The sequence below is a fragment of the Camelus dromedarius genome, chromosome 5 (assembly GCF_036321535.1).
Source record: "Camelus dromedarius isolate mCamDro1 chromosome 5, mCamDro1.pat, whole genome shotgun sequence".
Classification (NCBI taxonomy): Eukaryota; Metazoa; Chordata; class Mammalia; order Artiodactyla; family Camelidae; genus Camelus; species Camelus dromedarius.
This window is the reverse complement of record NC_087440.1, coordinates 32,249,083-32,266,001: the sequence shown is the minus strand read 5'-3', so window position 1 is coordinate 32,266,001 and position 16,919 is coordinate 32,249,083. Positions and strand designations below refer to the sequence as shown.

Here is a 16,919-nt window from a genome sequence, read left to right as displayed (position 1 = left end):
AAATGTGACTGAAATCAAAATGGACCCAGGCACACACAGTTACACCAGGCTGAAGGAGTAGGACTGTGGAAGGAAATGTGCCCCTAGAGGGGTTATCAGACTCTAAGAAAGCCTACTCTCTGACTGACTCCAGAGCTAACTGTTGGCCTTTCTTCTCAACCCCATATTAAGTGACTTCATGTTGGTAGCTTAAAATTGGCCATGGTAGAAATATAAGTCAACAAACAGTACAGATCAGTCCTTCTCCCCAAATTGGCTGTTACATACCTATCAGCATACTACTGACATGGATGGTAGAAACTAGGGGAGTGAATTCTCTCCCATTGTGACCCTACTGGGCAGTTGAGCCTGGTTCAAGAAAGGCCGCAAGGACTTTGCAGGCACTACATTCTTTTATGGCTGGAATATTGCTGAGGGCTCTGGGTTCTATACTTTGGTGGAGAGGCTGATAAGGAGAAAGGTGGAGTGAGGAGTGACAAGCTATGATGGGTCACTTTAGGTCTCAGTTGGTGAGATAAAATGAGAGGCCGGTGCCAGAAGAAAGGCCTTCCCTTCCTTGGCTTCTCTAGTTCAGTAGTAGCTGGTCAGGCCAGGCAGGGTGGAGAAGTAAGGGAAGATCGCTTGGAGAGATTTGAGGACCGCTGTGGTTCTGTGAGCGGTCCTTCCCCTCTCCACCACCAGAAGGCGCTCTTGCGCGGTCTCCAGAACCATCGCTCCAATCCCACTTGGCGACGCTCTAGTCGCTGCTTCTCTAAGGACGGCGGGGCGGCCTCGGTGCGCGCATCCTGCGGGTGCGGGTTATGGCGCGGCTCCCGAAGCTCGCAGTCTTCGATCTGGGTGAGAGACCGCATTGGGGAATGTCGTAGGACGCTCTCTTTCCAACCCCCAGTTGCTGCTCTCGAGAGCGTGCGCCCTCCCAGACTGAGCCCTCCCCCTCCTTCCTCTCGCAGATTACACGCTCTGGCCGTTCTGGGTGGACACGCATGTGGACCCCCCGTTCCACAAGAGAAGGTGAGGCAGGGCTGGGGAGGCCGGGCCAGGCAGGGCCCCGCGGAAGCTGAGCGCACTCTCGCCCTCTCCAGTGATGGAACTGTACGCGATAGGCGGGGGCAGACGGTCCGGCTGTACCCGGAGGTGCCTGAGGTCCTGGAACGGTTGCAGGGCTTGGGTGTACCCGTCGCGGCCGCCTCACGGTAAGATGAGAGACTGAACGTACTGTCAGTCTAATGCTGAGAGATGTGTGCATGAGGAGGCTTCCCGTGTAACCCCTTGGCTACAAAAATTTAGGAGGTACAAATCTGCAGGTATTTGCATATTTTTCGAATGGTACCCTCCCCTGTGCCTTTTGTTTATCAAACATTGGCTCAGTGCCACCTGGGTCAGACGCGAAGGATATGGAATTGAATAAGGGCCGAGGATGCCTACCCATCCCAGAAAAACAGCAAGTTGATTTCCCCCTGGTTAAATGTACGTTCACTTCCAGCCCTGGCCTTCCGCTCTCCTGATCCCATCTTACTACACCTTTTTGCAGGACAGGTGAGGTTGAAGGGGCCAATCAGCTATTGGAGCTCTTTGACCTTGTCAGATACTTTGTTCATCGGGAAATCTATCCAGGCAGCAAGATCACACACTTCGAGAGGTACGCGGCGATAAGAGTAGAAACAGGGAGAAAGAAGAACAGACAGGCTGGAGGAGCTAAGAAGCCAGCGTGGTCACCCGCCCTGTCTTGCACAGGTTGCAGCGGAAGACTGGAGTTCCTCTCTCCCAGATGATCTTCTTTGATGATGAGAGGCGGAATATTGTAGACGTCAGCAAACTGGGTACTGAGTGGTGAGGACAGCCATTTGGGGAGTGAGGAGAAAGGGCTCCTAAGAGGGAAGGGGTTAGGTAGATATGTACAGGATGGAGAGTTTGCATGCCGGTGACACCCCAAAAAGGTGAGAGCGATCATAGGGATCCCTGAAGGCCTAATGAAATGTGGCTTTTCTTTCTAGGTGTTACCTGCATTCATGTCCAGAACGGAATGAACCTTCAGATCCTAACCCAAGGATTAGAGACATTTGCAAAGGCCCAAGCTGGACTCTGAAGTCCAATCCTGTGAATGAACCTCATTTGAGGCACAGAACCGCAAGAACACCAGGAGGGCATTTTCAGGTGCATTTGTAAATTATTAAAGTGAATTTCTGTGTGACAGAAGAGATCTAGCCAGTGTGGGTTGTTTCTGCTTTTTCTAGACTGTGACCTGGGGTGGGCGACTGGGAGGTACCAGGACTGCAGTGTGACGCGTTAGACCGCATCAGGTCCTGCCTTATGAACTTGTGGCAAACCCAAGAACATGATCGCTTTGTACCCACCCATCCCCACCCCTCTCCGGAGCTCTGTCAAGGGCGTGAAGAACTCTTCCACTGGCCCCAAGCAGTGGGCTGCATTACCTGGCACATTAACCTCCAGGAAACAAAGACTTTGTTTTGGGGTGGGGGTTGGGCGGCCCTTTATGTCGTGGGAAACCCAGCTGCCGCTTTAAGAGGAGCACGTGGCTTTGAGGCTGGTGTCTCACACGTGATAGCAGTGGCCTCGCTAGCGCTGGTTGATGATGTCGCCGCGGTGCCCAAGGAGGGATTGGCCGAGGCGGGTCTCGAAGTCGTGAGCCCCGCCCTCCCGGGAGCGAGGCGGAAGCGCGCGGGCGGCCGTGGGGCGGAGGCGGGAGAGGCGAGGGTCGCGATGAGTGGTCTCGGCCGACTCTTCGGGAGGGGTGAGCCCGGGCGAGACTGGTCACCGGGAGGTGCTGGCCGCAGGGGGCGGGGAGAGACCTGGGAGATGCTGTCCCGCAAACCCCGAAGGCCCAGTGAGGCCTTGTCCCGGGCCAGGAGGCGCCGCCTTGTCAGGCTCCGTCTGCCTTCTTTCCCCCACCCTCGAGGGAAGAGTTCGAGGCCCCGGAGGGGAGGAGAGTGGAGGGCGTGGCGACTGTGCTGGCTCCCACTGTTTAGACTTGGGGGGCGAGTTTCTGGCATCCAGCCCTGTCCAGAATACTGGTGCTTACTTTATCCTGGACCACAGGCAATCCCAGCTGGCAATCTTCTGGCAATCTGCCTACGTGGTGGGGGAAGACAAGCAAAGTTGGCATTTGCAGTGTAGTGTAGCAACTCCATGATGGAGAGTCTCCTAAAAACCAGGGGCGCACTGAACATGCAGGCGTGGCAGGTGATGATCCAAAAAGCTAGAAGTATGCCAGGTTGGGTATTGAGGTGCTCCGTGCAGAGGTATCTGTGCAAAACAGAGGCAGGAAAAAGTGTGGTGTATTTAGGGAAATGAGAAGTTCTGGCTGCCTTGCGAGTGAGTGTGTGTGTGTGCCTGTGTACAGGTGTGTGTGTGCATGTGCGTGTGCATGTACCAAAAGAAGAGGGAACTAGAAGTGTGGATGGAGAGGTAAACAGGGCCAGGTCTGAAGGACCTTGATCAGATTTTTTGTTTTAAATAAGTCTGTTAGAAGTGCAGAAGATGAATGGAAAAATTGAGATCATATTTTTTTTTCTCTAGCCCCCTGTACTTTGTTCAGTTTGAGCCTGTGGAATCAAGACCTTGAATATCTCTTAGGATAGCAAGTGGAACGGTGATTATAAAAGTGACTGAACTCTGGTGAGGGACATGATCGTGAAGAGGTTATGTATGTGTGGGTGCAGGCAGTATATGTGAAGTCTTTGTATCTTCTACTCAGTTTGCTGTGAACCAAAAAAAAAAAAAAGAATAAAAAAAAAAAGATGGGGAATGACTTGAAAGGTAGGCTGAAATAGCAAAAGAATACTGGCTTTGGAAGTCATACTGCCACTCTTCATTTCCTGTGCAATCTCTTACTGGTTGTGGTTTTAGACAAAAATGTTAACATCTTTGTGCCTGTTTTCACATTTGTAAAGTGGAGATGGTATATTCATTGTCGAAAGTCATTTGCGGGTTAATAATAACAGTCAAGTGCATAGCATGTACTATGCGCTCAGTGATTGCTGGCTAATATTTTTCCTTCATACAATGTGGGCTGCTCCACTGGACTCCAGGGAAAAAGGAGAAGGGGCCAACCCCTGAAGAAGCAATACAGAAACTGAAGGAGACGGAGAAGATACTGATCAAGAAACAGGAGTTTCTGGAGCAGAAGATTCAGCAGGAGCTACAAACCGCCAAGAAGCATGGGACCAAGAATAAGAGAGGTAATGGGGAAGAGGCACCAATTGGGAGGGCCCAGGTGGGAAGCAGGGGCTTCCAGCTCTGATGTTCAGGGTGTGGACTGGGTCAGCTGCCCTACAGGCTTTGCGGAGAAAGAAAAGGTTGGAACAGCAGCTGGCACAAACCGACGGGACATTATCCACCCTGGAGTTTCAGCGTGAGGCCATTGAGAATGCTACCACCAATGCAGAAGTGCTTCGTACCATGGAGCTTGCTGCCCGAGGCATGAAGAAGGCCTACCAGGACATGTGGGTACGGGGGGATGGGAGGAGGGGGCCCAGGCACTGGGGAGAGTAGCTTGTGGTACTAAAACCTCTTCTAATGTGAATTTACAGTAGAGATGCCTGTGATGCCTAGACCTCTGTCAGCCTCCTTGCTTGTTGCAAGACGATCTCTTTGCTGGCTGGGGCATTCTAGGGAGGAAAGATGATTTTCCTCATTTTGAAAGATCCTTCAGTGAAGAGAGAGCAGCCTGTCCTCTTGTCATCTTTTAGCCCAGACTTGCCTCTTTATATCTTTCCAGAGATCTCTTACCTGGTAGCCATGGATTTATCAGTCTGAAGCCACAGGCAGGAGAGGCTTCATTCATGTGAGATGAAAAGGTCAGGGGCGTTGTTACCTGATTTCTGGGCTATGTATCCTGTTCTCAGGGACATTGACAAGGTGGATGAACTGATGGCTGACATCACAGAACAACAGGAGGTGGCCCAGCAGATCTCAGATGCCATTTCTCGGCCCGTGGGCTTTGGAGATGATGTGGATGAGGTGACTGGGAGTGAGGGGATCAGGGAGTACTGGAGAAGGCATGGGACCAGCCAGAAGGAATGCCCGAGAGAATTGTGGGGCAAGTTGGGGGGTACTCCAAAAGTAGTACATTTTTGGAAGTAGAATTTTCCTTTCTCCTTCTTGAATGGTCTTGTCATCCCATATCCAGGATGAACTGTTGGAGGAGCTAGAGGAACTGGAGCAGGAGGAATTGGCCCGAGAGTTGTTACATGTGGGCGACAAGGAGGAAGAACCCCCAGTCACGCTGCCCAGTGTACCCTCCACACACCTGCCTGCAGTGCCAGGTACCTGAGGCTGTTCTGTCATCTCAAGGACTTGAGAGGTTGGGACAGATATGGGGAAAAGTTATTTCTCATCCTTCCTGCCTCAGAGGATCCAGGCAGAAAGGGTGGCTGCTAGAGTTGCACAGGGTTGTTGACTGCATAAGGGCACCTGACTGAAGGGTAATGGAGACTGAAATCAGGTCTGCGCTCCACTCAGCAAGCTGTATTCCCTGGTTTAGGGCTGCAAATTGTGGGAGAAAGAGTCCCCTTCCAATTTGCGCAAAGGTGCTGTGGGGATCAGCAGCAGCCCAGCAAGGCCACACCCTTAGGTTCTTTGCCAGGAGAGAGAATTCCGCCAGCTCTGAGCCTTAGAGCAGGGAGTGGTTGGAAGTTGCTGAGCCTTAACACTTCTTTCTTTCTCTGGGTGTCCTTGTCCCCAAAGCTCCCAAAGCGGATGAAGATGAAGAAGCACTAAAGCAGTTGGCCGAGTGGGTATCCTGATGAGTCTGGGCTTGTCTACCCGATGCTGCCTTTGTTGTTCGCTTTTCCTTAAGTGCCAAGTGCTCAGCTAGAGGAACGTGAACGTGGCCTGGTTGGGAGGTCCTGCTGGGGGTGGTGGCGTGACCCTGCCTGAGAAAAGGATCCTTGGCTCAACTCTGAAGAGGGATCTTGGTGTGGGAGGAGCCCTGGCTCCCTTGGCTAGCAGTTACAATGCCTCGTTCCCAATAAAACTGGGCAGATGGAACCCCAGTGCTTATACTGCCTTGTGTGCACCTGAAACTTGTCCCCTGGTCCTTGGAGCTTCATTTCAAGAAATGAATAATAATGGGAGTGATGAAGGGGAGATGGAGCAGAGGACAAATGGGAGTTTCCAACATGTTAACCCCCTTGTTCCAGGCAGATACTGCTCCAACTTCCAAGGCGGTTTCTCCTAGAGTTGTCTAGTGCCGAGGGTCAGGAAACTGCCATCTGCTACTCATTCTAGAACCGTGTGGAGCTGTCCCTGAGTCTTCCCTCATCACTTCCCCCGAACTGGGCCTCTGCCAAGAGAGCCCCGTGATTTACCGCCCATTTTCATTTTACAAAGCCCCTTTTCAAGGACAGGGAAGGAGAATACAGGGATAAGGGGGCAAGTAGCTTTCCTTTTTCCAAAACACACAGTTAATAGGCTTGGTTTGAACTGTCACTTCTGTGTGTAGGAGCTGTAACGAGAGGGGCCATGATTCACTGGGATGGTTTCAGTAGTGGTTAAGGTGGTATTTGGAGGAGGAAGGAGCTGAGATATTGCATACATCCGGATACTCATTTCATAAAAAACAAAGTGTCATCTCTTTGAACCACAGACAGGCAGAGCTGTGACCAAACAAAGCAACCAGGGCCTCTGCCCCACTGCTTGAACATTTAGAGTGCACAGAGATATAAAATAATGAGCATGTACTCAGCCAGGATAACGAAGCTTCCCCAAAGCAGGTGTTCATCTGAGCACACCTCCCCGCCTCCCGAACAGGCCACATGCCAGCTACACTGAATTACACTGTTGACTTAACGGCTATCAAGATGACTGGTTACAGGCTCTGGGCAGAAATCCACCTCCTACCCTCAACAGTGTTCCCTGCTAAGCTTCCTCTGAGGAAAGAATGTCTTTGACTCCACCTGATGAAACTAAAACAGAATTAGATTTATTTTTGGTATAAAAGATTTTTAGCCCCAGACCCTCCTGCTGTGCTCTCCTCTCAGCCCCCTCCTCCCTCAGCCTCTTTCAGGTATTGACTGCCAAGGACTGGTGATGATTAGTGGTGCCGGGGGGCTGACACATGGCCTCGAGCAGCCTGATCTCGTGGGTGGGTTGCTCAGGCTGGAACTTGAGAACCCAGGGATCCTTGATGATGTCCAGGATGGTGGCACGCTTGCTGGCTTGGCGTAGGGTCTGGAGGACCAGGTTCTAGGGCAGGGGAGAGAGAGGTCTTGGCTGAGCTGGCCCCCCATTGTGCCACACAGGCAGTGAGCAGCTGGACCTAAGAAAGAAGCAGGATAGCCCATCACACCACTCTGGTGAAAGGGAGGGTGGCCCTGATTTGACCCTTAAAAGCCTCCCGTCTGCTCAGAAAGCTAACACCTTGAGGGGTAAGGGGAGGAGGAGTGCCCTGTGGGGAATCCTTGCAGGATTTCCCTTCTGGCCTAAACAGATAGAGGCTGAAACCTGCTTATCACTCACATCCAAGGTGGGAGCCCAGGGGTTGGCCCTAAAGCCCTCCCCACTATTCTAAGGGAGGGTGAGGGTGCGAGATGGCTCTGGTAGGGGGAGAGCCTCCCCCTGGGCTGGGAGGTCTAGGTTGGGCATTTCCTCCCCGTGGGTCACCCATGAGGCCTCAGCCCCCCTGGGGGAGCCCACACCTTGCATTCCTGGGAGATGGGGTAGTTGGGTGGAAAAGTGACCTCCTTCTGAGTCTCTTTCAGCAGCTTCTTCAGATTGGTGTCATCAAAGGGCAGATGGGCGACCACTAGAGTGTAGAGGATGACGCCCATGCTCCAGGTGTCAGACAGGAAAGGGTTGTAGGGCAGGCCTAGCAAGATCTCCGGGCACGCATAAGCAAAGCTGCCACAGTAGGTCTGGCTGAGGTGGCTAAAGCAGTTCAGTTGGCGGTAGGAAGGGCTACTCCGCACAGGCTGGTTAGAAGGCACCATCTTGGCGAAGCCAAAGTCCGATATCTTCACGTTCTCCCGCTTGTCCAGCAGCAGGTTCTCCAACTTTAAGTCCCTACCAGCAGCAGAAAGGCTGGGGGTCAGGAGAGGGCTTAGTATTAGACCGGGAGCTGAAGGGCCAGAGATGAAAGGCAAAGAGGGAGAGACAGGCCATTATGAGGACAGGAGCAGAGGGAGGAAAGCCTTGGAGTTGTGAGCAGAACCCAAAGAGGAGAGAGGATGGTACCTGAGGACCACTAGGTGCTCACCATTGCTTTTTGCAAAGGGCTCTGCACACAGTAGGCACTTAGTAAGTGTTCTTGACCAGATGATTAAAATAAAGTGGATGAATAGGCCTAGATACTGAGGAGAGAGGTCAGGGAGGAAAAAAGAGCAGAAAATGGGAGATATGCATAAAACCCCTTTGAGAGCCCAGAGGCCTGTGTCCAGGTGGCAGCGCCCTCACCGGTGCACGATGCCCTTGCTGTGCAGGTAGGCGATGGCCAGGGTCATCTGGGAGAACCACTTGCCAGCAAGGGGCTCAGAGCAGGCCCCATAGCGTTGGATCCACTCAAGGACATCACCACCCTGAGCCAACTCCAGAATGATGTACACTCGGGATGTGGTCTCGATGGCCTGATAGAAGTTGATGAGGTTCTTGTGCCGCAGGACCTTCATCACCTGGCCCCGGGAGAGGGACCCATCAAAGCCAGGAAGGGAGAACCCTGACTGCACTCCCAGACCTCTCCTACTCACTCACTGCTACCTTCTTAGAACTTTGCAACAGGATCAAACCCCAGAGGGCTGGTAGCCTAGGGACAAATCTTATGCTTTGCTCTTTTCCTTTCTGAGGGCCTGGAGGTGAGGTGGAAGGAGGCTGAATTTACATCAAGTAATTTTCCTTATTGCCCAGTGAGTCATTCAGTTATGGTTTGGGGGTTTCCGGCTCCACCCTCTTTTAACCCCTTTCTGAAAAGCCTTAAGCAGCTTGGTACCAGTTCCCTCCTCTAGCCCCCTTTCCCACCTGTATCTCACGGGGCAGGAACTTGTTAAGGTAGTCATCAGAGGCCTTCTTCTTTGAGATCATCTTGACAGCCACCATGACCTTCTGCTTTGTGTAGTAAGCCTCATACACCGTCCCATAGGAGCCATTGCCAATGACCTTGCCTACTTCGTAACCATACTCCTCCATGACAGAGCGGTAGGTCGAGGTGGTTGGTGCTGCTTCCAAGGTGTCTCCCTTCCCCATGGTGTTGGGCTTGCTGAGAGCAGGGAGCTCTGCTACTTAAAAGCCTCTTGTCTGCTCTGAAAGCCAACGCCTTGAGCTGCTGAAGGCTAGGGTACCAAAGTGAAGTTAGTCTTCAGAAGCTCGCCTGTGTAGTCACACAAGTCTGGGATGCTGGGCTCAGCTCTCCACTAGGAACTTGGAGGGGGAAGAAGGGAGAAGCAGTTCTTTCTGTCTTTACTGGCTGTTGTTACTTCTTTCTCCTCTTGGTTACGGAACTCCCCAAGGTCCTATGTTCTGACACATCATAATTCACCTTCTATCCACCACTGGCCACAAGGCTTGAGAAGGAAGTGCAATTTGGAACATATTCATTGCTGGAGGCACCTCTGTAATCCGGTGAGACTCCCTCCATGGATCTGGTCCATTTCAACCAGTCACATTTATTGAGCACCTACTCTGTGCCAGGCAGTGTGCTGAGTCCTGGAAGAAGGTAACCAATAAGGCCAGTAGATCACCTGTGCTGCTAGCGTTTAAAATCTAGCACGAGACATCCGAGTGTGAGCATATTACTGAGAACTGCAAGGTATTGTATGTACTCATGGTTAAATTTTGGTTTGCATCAAAATTAGAGCTTGTTAAAAAATACTGATGCCCAGTGACCTCCTTCCCCAAGATCCTAATTTGGTGGGACCCAGGTATCTGTATTTTTAACAAGTTTCTGACTGAATCTGATGCACACCAAGATTTAAGAACCACTGTTGCCAGTTTGTGAACATAACAAAAAGGAGGAGACTCACAGAGAGAGAGAACAAACCAGTGGTTACCGGTGGGGATGAGAGGAGAGGGGCAGTATAGGGTTGGGAGAGTGGGAGGTACAAACTATTCGTGTAAGACAGGCAAAGGATGTATTGTACAACATGAGGAATATAGTGAGTATTTTGTAATAGCTGTAAATGGAAAGCGACCTTTTAAAATTTGTACTAAAAGTTAAAAAAAAAATCACTGTTGCAGGAAATAGGGCACCTTTAAGATTAAAAAGAAAAGAAAAAAAAATCCTTGCAGCTGCAGTGTGTAACATGGATCCAAGGGAAGAGGTGACCCAGAGACTAGCAACATGGCTGCCACGGTAATTTAGGTGAGGGGATGGGGCCTGAACCAAGGCAGCATGGAGGGCAATTTGGAGGATAATCGAGACAAAAGCAGAGAAGTCTTGGTGGCACTGAACTTATGGGAGGAGGGGGTTGTTAATTGTGAAAGAGGCCCAGATTTCTGGCTTTAATGACCAGGTGGTTGTAACTTAAAAGTCTCCTCCAAAGCCATTTTCTAAGTTACTTTTCTAATTACAAAATTAATTGATTGTCTAAAAACTCAACCCTGTACTTCCTGGAATCTCACCCCCTCCTCCAGGGAGGAGGGTTGGGTCAGAGAGGGCTGAAGTGAATAAATGAAGGACATTTCAGGCCAGAAGCCACTTGTGATTTTCCACTTTCTTTACCAGGGAAGAGGGAACCTTAAGTCAGGTTCCTTACATGTTGCTTCCAGGTGGCCAAAGGAAGTCAATGCGCCAAGGGCTGATCTCCAGGGGAACTCCCCTAATAGCAGATCCCCTTAAAATAGCTGGGACAGATCAGGGTGAACTTTTCCACAATAATCTGCAATACAAATTAAGATATGCCCAAACACATACAGATAAATAAGAATAAAAACATAGAGACCAAAGCGTGTCAGGATTTTTTTTTACCTGCATTTAACAATAAAAGTGTCAGTCTGATCAACTCACGGGGTAAAAGAGCGAACACCCCATCTCCTTGCGTTCCTCTACACCGGACCTGGCCCAGGCTTGCCTCTACCGCCGGATACAGACGGTCGTTATACGGTCAGGGAGGGCTCCAGTAGAGCCTTGGGAAAATAATTTCATTTACATATTTGGTTTTTGGCGGGAGGCCATTCATGATGGTTGGCAGAGCAACAGGGAGGTGAGATCCAGACTCTGTCCTAGCACAGCTACGCCCAAAGCCTCACCCCCGCCCGGGTTGGGGGCCTTGAACCGCCTCTCCGGGCTCGGCCTCGGCAGTCGGTGGCGAGTCCCATTGGTTCAGCCGGCAGACGTTTGCGGCGTCCTCTAGGTGTGGGCGCAGCCGCCCCGGGGCCCCGTGTCCTGGGCAGTCACTGGGCGCGCGCAGCGGGCGCTGCTCTCAGACGTCCAACTGGAACCTCCCCGGGGACGGGCGGCTGGACCGGCGCCGACTCTTACCCAAAAAAGGGAGTTTGTGTCCTCGCAGCCAGGCCTCTAACGCAGCCCCTCTCGGGGCAACCCGAGCGTCGGAGCGGCCAAGACCGCGGGGGAGTGGCCCTCTCTAGGCTGCAGAAGAGCTTTCCGCCGAGCTGAGGGCCCGGCGGGTGAAGGCGGAAGTGGTAAGACTGACGTGTCCTGAGCTGCCCTAGCGATCGCCGGGAGGGCCCCCCGCGGGGCGACGGGCGAGCCTCGCCTCGCGGCGTCTTCAGAGTTGGGCCAGGCCTCCAGTGGTAGAAAGCTCTTCAGGGAGCACTGAAGTGAGCCGGGCGCGGTGTCTTGCGGTGTGACCGCAGCCGCTGCGATCAGGCACCACCGTGGCCAGCCCTCGGGAGGTCGGTCGTCAGGTCCTCTCCAGGTCCCAAGCTAGCGCGCCGCTCTGAGGGAGACCCCGGCAGGAGTGCAAGGGCGGCTACGGGGCCGCAGAGGCCGCTGGCGCCTCCTCGGCCAGCCCTTCCCGGGCGGAGAGCACCTCGGGGTTGCCGCGGGAAGGTGCCGGAGGTGCGAGGCCGCGTGGAGTTGCCATGGAAACGAGCTGGGGTGCACGGGGAGGCCCCGGGCTGGCGGGCTGCCGGAGGGGGGAACCCTAGGTTGAGAGGACTAGAGCAGAGGGGGAGCCCATTGTTCGGGCCAGAGAGATGGTGTGGTGTGGCAGTGGGGAGGTGGCCTCAGGGAGGATCGGAAAGGCCAAGGGGAGGCATTGGAGCCATCAGGCTTCAGTTCGAAGGACCTGACCTGGGGTGTCATTTGATCCCTGGTTCCCATAACCTCAGAACTCCCCCAAACAGGTTCCGCTGCGTTAAGGATGACAGTTCTAGGGCACCCTCGAAGTTGGAGCTGCTGGTGGTTACCACTCCTGCTGCTGCTTCTGCTGGGCACAGGACGTGAGCCAGGGGTGGAAGGTGTGACACACTACAAGGCCGGCGACCCTGTCATTCTATATGTCAACAAAGTGGGACCTTACCACAACCCTCAGGAGACTTACCACTACTATCAGCTTCCAGTTTGCAGCCCTGAGAAGATACGCCACAAAAGCCTTAGCCTGGGTGAAGTTCTGGATGGGGATCGGATGGCTGAGTCTTTGTACGAGATCCGCTTTCGGGAGAATGTGGAGAAGAGAATTCTGTGCCACATGCAGCTCAGTCCTGCACAGGTCAGCCTCTCCATGTTGACTAGAATTAGCCCTCCCTCCCAGGGACTAGTAACAGTGCCTTACGTTTATAGTTTTCAAAGCAACTTTATGGAAGTGATTTGATTTGATTCTAACTACAACCCCACGTGGCAGGTAGGGCAGATAGTATTGTTTGCATTCAGTTGTTAAACGTACTTGCTCAGAAGTAACTTTTCCAAGACATGAATAGTAAATTGCACAGCTGATAGTAGAGCCCAGGGCTCCTGACTCCAAGCTTGTCCGTTGGTAGTGAGGTGCCAACTGCCACTCCTACATAGTCATTTTTTTCCATTCCTACCTCTTGGCTCATGTTTAACTGTCTCCTTTACAGTCTACCTAATTTTCCCAGTGATGCTTTTTTCTTCAGTGATTCCCATCTTAGGGCACTTTTCCTTAGTCTACTTCAGAACTTCTTACACCTTGCCTCTCTTTTTCTAGGTCTTAACCCTGTCAAGTCATACTTGCTTATTTCGGAGAATCCCAGCATACTAGGGTCTAACCCACTGGTTCTCAACAGGGGGCAGTTTTGTCTCCCAAGAGACTTTTGGCAATGTCTGGGGATATTTTTGTTCTATTAGAGGGTGCTACTGACATCTAGTGAGAAGCCAGGGGTGGAGCATCTGACAGTGCACAGGACAGTCCCCCACAAGTTATCCAGCCCAAAATGTCAGTAGTGCTGAGGTGAAACCCTTCTCAAATCCAGTGGCTGGGGAGGCCTGGCGAGGCCTTTCAAGGCCTGTCTGACTCCTGACTTGTTTTTGTAGGTGGAACAGCTGCGCCAGGCCATTGAAGAACTCTACTACTTTGAATTTGTGGTGGATGACTTGCCAATCCGGGGCTTTGTGGGCTACATGGAGGAGAGTGGCTTCCTGCCTCACAGCCACAAGATAGGACTCTGGACCCATTTGGACTTCCACTTAGAATTCCACAGAGATCGAATTATATTTGCCAATGTCTCAGTGCGGGATGTCAAGCCCCACAGTTTAGATGGGTTACGACCTGATGAGTTCCTAGGCCTCACCCACACCTACAGCGTGCGCTGGTCTGAGACTTCAGTCGAGCGTCGGAGTGACAGGCGCCGTGGTGATGACGGTGGTTTCTTTCCCCGAACACTGGAAATCCACTGGTTGTCCATCATCAATTCCATGGTGCTTGTGTTTTTACTGGTGGGCTTTGTGGCTGTCATTCTCATGCGTGTGCTTCGGAATGACCTGGCTCGGTACAACTTGGATGAGGAGACAACCTCTGGAGGGTCTGGTGATGACTTTGACCAAGGTGACAATGGCTGGAAAATTATCCATACAGATGTCTTCCGCTTCCCTCCATACCGTGGTCTGCTCTGTGCTGTGCTTGGTGTGGGTGCCCAGTTCCTGGCCCTTGGCACTGGTGAGGTGATAAAAATTAATCTGGGATTTCTCTCAAGGGGTACAACTAAGTAGGTGGTTTGTTCAGAAAAGATATGCTGATCTTGTCTTCTGTCCAAGGTGAGGGGCAGACCTAAGGGGTGGGATGGCTCTAGCAAGGATGAGTATATTCTATTGTGGGCTTTCTGGACAACAGAATTGGGGGATATTGTTTTGCTGGAGGCCCTGGGTCTGGGAGAAAAGCGGCTGATTCTTCTGAAATTGCCAGAAGAGGGACAGGGGAGACCTAACATGGGCTTTCCACTACCACCCTGCAGGCATTATTGTCATGGCGCTGCTGGGCATGTTCAATGTGCACCGTCACGGGGCCATTAACTCAGCAGCCATCTTGTTGTATGCCCTGACTTGCTGCATCTCTGGCTACGTGTCCAGCCACTTCTACCGGCAGATCGGAGGCGAGCGTTGGGTGTGGAACATCATTCTCACCACCAGTCTCTTCTCTGGTGAGGACTGCCCTTGCCCTGGTGGGCCGATTCAGGGACTTAGAACACGTTGTGGAACCCAAGATAGAGTCAGATTAAAGCAATGAAAATAGACAAAAGAAACAATAAGAAAACCATTGAAAAGACAGAAACGCATTTTTTGCATAAACATTATTAAGCCCTTACTATGTGCTAGGCAATGTGATAAACACTTGACAGGCTTTCATCTCGTTTAATCTTCACACTGACTGTAGGAAGCAGGTAATATTATCCCCATTTTACAGATGAGGAAGTTGAACTTCAGACTGGTTAGGTAACTTGCGTGAGATTATACTCCTAAAAAGCAGCAAATGAGGTTTCAGACCTAGGCAGTCAAACTCTAGAGCCTCTATTCTCAACCATTACACTGAAGTAACACTCTTGAATTTATTTTTTGACACTCCTTTTTCTTTTCGCCCCCTAGCTTTTTTTATTTTGGAAGTGGGCTACCCGACTCTAGCCTTTCAAGCCAGCTTGTCCTTTCAAAGGCAGTAGTAGTTTGTAATCTGAACCTTTTGTGTTTCCAACCCCACATGTCTTCTATTCCATCACATTTATGTTTGAACCAGGGCTTTCTGAAAACGGCCTTAATTCAAAGGAATGTCTCACACTAGGAATCTCCAATGCTATAGCAGGACAGGCCCTTGGAGGCAGGTGGATTTGTGTCACTCTTAGGTCATTATGTAACGACTTGCCTTGATCCTTAATAATGATAATGGATAGGTGAGGAGATTTCGGTAAGCCAAGGAACAAGGAATGAGACACGAAAGGGTGGAGTTGGCCTGGGAGCAGGATGTTTCATTCCTCACCCCTTTAGGTCCAGTCTGATTAAGTGCGTCCAGGCATGTAGCTCCCAGTGCTGACCCTCCCTCTGGGGGCCCATCCCTGCAGTGCCTTTCTTCCTCACGTGGAGTGTGGTGAACTCCGTGCATTGGGCCAATGGTTCAACACAGGCTCTGCCAGCCACCACCATCCTGCTGCTTCTGACGGTTTGGCTGCTGGTCGGCTTTCCCCTCACTGTCATTGGAGGCATCTTCGGGAAGAACAACGCTAGCCCCTTTGACGCACCTTGTCGCACCAAGAACATCGCCCGGGAAATTCCGCCCCAGCCCTGGTACAAGTCTACTCTGGTCCACATGACTGTTGGAGGCTTCCTGCCTTTCAGGTATCCTCTCTTTATTCCATGGCATCACTTTCAGGTTCCTGACCTTAACTTTTCCCTTCTGTGCTCACCCTGTACCCTAACACAACGTCAGAAATAATCCCTGGTTCAGCTATACCATTAAGAGATCACTAAGTGGTTCCTCCTTTCTCCAAGCAGGACTGAGCTTGAATCAGTTCAAGTATCAGGTGTCTCACTTGTAAAGCTCTCCAGAGACACTGCTGCTTTCACCGTCTTCCTGGTTTCTGAATTTAGCAACACCATGTGGGGCCTGAAGCTCATTTGATTGCTCAGTCTGTTGAGTACCTCTTAGTGCCAGGCAAATACAGTGGAAAATAAAACAGACAAGATCCCTGCTCTCAACTTTCTGAAGATGTTCTTGAAGTGAGAGCAGCTAATCATAGGTAAAAGAATTCCCATCAAGCCAGGAACTCCAGGGCAGGGAGTAGAATGGGCCCACTTTCCACAGTGATGCAGTAACATGGAGGGGTGGTGGCTGGATTTTGGCCTGACCACTGTGCTGGCAACGCACAGCCCTTTAATGGTATGTATCGTGTCTTCTCTTCACAGTGCCATCTCTGTGGAGCTCTACTACATCTTTGCCACAGTATGGGGTCGGGAGCAGTACACTTTGTATGGCATCCTCTTCTTCGTCTTCGCCATCCTGCTGAGTGTGGGGGCTTGCATCTCCATCGCACTCACCTACTTCCAGTTGTCTGGCGAGGATTACCGCTGGTGGTGGCGATCAGTGCTGAGTGTTGGCTCCACTGGGCTCTTCATCTTCTTCTATTCAGTTTTCTACTATGCTCGGCGCTCCAACATGTCAGGGGCGGTCCAGACAGTAGAGTTCTTTGGCTACTCCTTACTCACTGGATATGTCTTCTTCCTCATGCTGGGCACCATCTCCTTTTTTTCTTCCCTAAAGTTCATCCGTTATATCTATGTTAACCTCAAGATGGACTGAGTTTTGAATGGCAAAACTATTGTTCTTGTCTCCCTTTCTTTACGCCCCATTGATCTCTTACCACATCTCTTCTGATTGAGTGACGGAGTTGTGTGATGGCTTTGTTGTCTTCCCCTTTGCCCTTTGGGCCTTCCTTCCCCAGAGGGCCTGGAAATTACAAATCTCTATTATATAAGGAGTATATATTTGAACTTTTTAAGTTGCCTTTAGCTTGGGTCCTGATTTTTCTTTTTACAATACCAAAATAAAATTTATTAAGAAAAAGGATCC

The 16,919-nt window shown here is 51.3% G+C and overlaps 4 protein-coding genes across 20 annotated transcripts; 3 read left to right on the top strand and 1 right to left on the bottom strand.

Moving 5' to 3' along the window:
- Nucleotides 1-102: 102 nt before the first annotated feature.
- Nucleotides 103-4,188, top strand: MDP1 (magnesium dependent phosphatase 1). 6 transcript variants are annotated; one of them, XR_004137268.2, is made up of 8 exons: nt 103-837; nt 951-1,011; nt 1,083-1,193; nt 1,532-1,639; nt 1,735-1,830; nt 1,995-2,154; nt 3,538-3,636; nt 4,050-4,188. XR_004137268.2 is itself a non-coding variant. In XM_031453494.2 (7 exons), exons 1-7 carry the CDS (start codon nt 801-803, stop codon nt 4,095-4,097), a joined length of 621 nt encoding a protein of 206 aa, XP_031309354.1. In that variant the 5' UTR covers nt 103-800; the 3' UTR covers nt 4,098-4,183. The 6 variants fall into 6 exon arrangements, 3 of the variants coding, with proteins under 3 accessions (XP_031309354.1, XP_010994080.1, XP_010994083.1); XR_004137269.2 differs by lacking the exon at nt 3,538-3,636 and having other exon boundaries at nt 1,735-1,820; nt 4,050-4,183; XM_031453494.2 differs by lacking the exon at nt 3,538-3,636 and having other exon boundaries at nt 4,050-4,183.
- On the top strand, nt 2,606-6,044 carry CHMP4A (charged multivesicular body protein 4A). The gene is made up of 6 exons (XM_031453488.2): nt 2,606-2,752; nt 4,050-4,199; nt 4,286-4,463; nt 4,866-4,980; nt 5,150-5,285; nt 5,707-6,044. Exons 1-6 carry the CDS (start codon nt 2,722-2,724, stop codon nt 5,763-5,765), a joined length of 669 nt encoding a protein of 222 aa, XP_031309348.2. The 5' UTR covers nt 2,606-2,721; the 3' UTR covers nt 5,766-6,044.
- Nucleotides 6,045-6,921: 877 nt separating this feature from the next.
- On the bottom strand, nt 6,922-11,533 carry TSSK4 (testis specific serine kinase 4). 6 transcript variants are annotated; one of them, XM_031453491.2, is made up of 5 exons: nt 11,429-11,533; nt 8,971-9,654; nt 8,413-8,627; nt 7,659-8,040; nt 6,922-7,206 (listed from the first exon to the last, which is right to left on the bottom strand). In XM_031453491.2, exons 2-5 carry the CDS (start codon nt 9,193-9,195, stop codon nt 7,024-7,026), a joined length of 1,005 nt encoding a protein of 334 aa, XP_031309351.1. In that variant the 5' UTR covers nt 9,196-9,654; nt 11,429-11,533; the 3' UTR covers nt 6,922-7,023. The 6 variants fall into 6 exon arrangements, with proteins under 6 accessions (XP_031309351.1, XP_010994076.1, XP_010994075.1 ...); XM_010995774.3 differs by lacking the exon at nt 11,429-11,533 and adding an exon at nt 10,916-11,049 and having other exon boundaries at nt 6,922-7,279; XM_010995773.3 differs by lacking the exon at nt 11,429-11,533 and adding an exon at nt 10,916-11,049.
- On the top strand, nt 11,456-16,916 carry TM9SF1 (transmembrane 9 superfamily member 1). Of its 7 annotated transcripts, none has more exons than XM_031453484.2 (6): nt 11,456-11,589; nt 12,256-12,620; nt 13,403-14,024; nt 14,320-14,505; nt 15,415-15,688; nt 16,256-16,916. In XM_031453484.2, the coding sequence occupies exons 2-6, from the start codon at nt 12,273-12,275 to the stop codon at nt 16,647-16,649; spliced, it is 1,824 nt and encodes a 607-aa protein (XP_031309344.1). In that variant the 5' UTR covers nt 11,456-11,589; nt 12,256-12,272; the 3' UTR covers nt 16,650-16,916. The 7 variants fall into 7 exon arrangements, with proteins under 7 accessions (XP_031309344.1, XP_064341921.1, XP_064341919.1 ...); XM_064485851.1 differs by having other exon boundaries at nt 11,469-11,589; nt 12,465-12,620; XM_064485849.1 differs by having other exon boundaries at nt 11,492-11,589; nt 12,241-12,620.
- The last annotated feature ends 3 nt before the right edge of the window (nt 16,917-16,919 follow it).

Excerpts from the sequence above, each read along its gene's own strand:
- TM9SF1 (XM_031453481.2), top strand. Across the intron at positions 12,621-13,402 it reads TGCAGCTCAGTCCTGCACAG|GTGGAACAGCTGCGCCAGGC; the intron begins GTCAGCCTCTCC and ends TTGTTTTTGTAG. Across the intron at positions 15,689-16,255 it reads GGAGGCTTCCTGCCTTTCAG|TGCCATCTCTGTGGAGCTCT; the intron begins GTATCCTCTCTT and ends TTCTCTTCACAG.
- MDP1 (XM_031453494.2), top strand. The coding sequence starts at position 801 with ATGGCGCGGCTCCCGAAGCTCGCAGTCTTCGATCTGG. Across the intron at positions 1,012-1,082 it reads CCCCCGTTCCACAAGAGAAG|TGATGGAACTGTACGCGATA; the intron begins GTGAGGCAGGGC and ends CGCCCTCTCCAG. Across the intron at positions 1,640-1,734 it reads AAGATCACACACTTCGAGAG|GTTGCAGCGGAAGACTGGAG; the intron begins GTACGCGGCGAT and ends TGTCTTGCACAG.
- TSSK4 (XM_031453491.2), bottom strand. The coding sequence starts at position 9,195 with ATGGGGAAGGGAGACACCTTGGAAGCAGCACCAACCACCTCGACCTAC. Across the intron at positions 8,628-8,970 it reads TCCTGCCCCGTGAGATACAG|GTGATGAAGGTCCTGCGGCA; the intron begins GTGGGAAAGGGG and ends TCCCGGGGCCAG. Across the intron at positions 8,041-8,412 it reads AGCAAGGGCATCGTGCACCG|CCTTTCTGCTGCTGGTAGGG; the intron begins GTGAGGGCGCTG and ends CCTGACCCCCAG.
- CHMP4A (XM_031453488.2), top strand. The coding sequence starts at position 2,722 with ATGAGTGGTCTCGGCCGACTCTTCGGGAGGG. Across the intron at positions 2,753-4,049 it reads CGGCCGACTCTTCGGGAGGG|GGAAAAAGGAGAAGGGGCCA; the intron begins GTGAGCCCGGGC and ends ACTGGACTCCAG. Across the intron at positions 5,286-5,706 it reads ACACCTGCCTGCAGTGCCAG|CTCCCAAAGCGGATGAAGAT; the intron begins GTACCTGAGGCT and ends TTGTCCCCAAAG.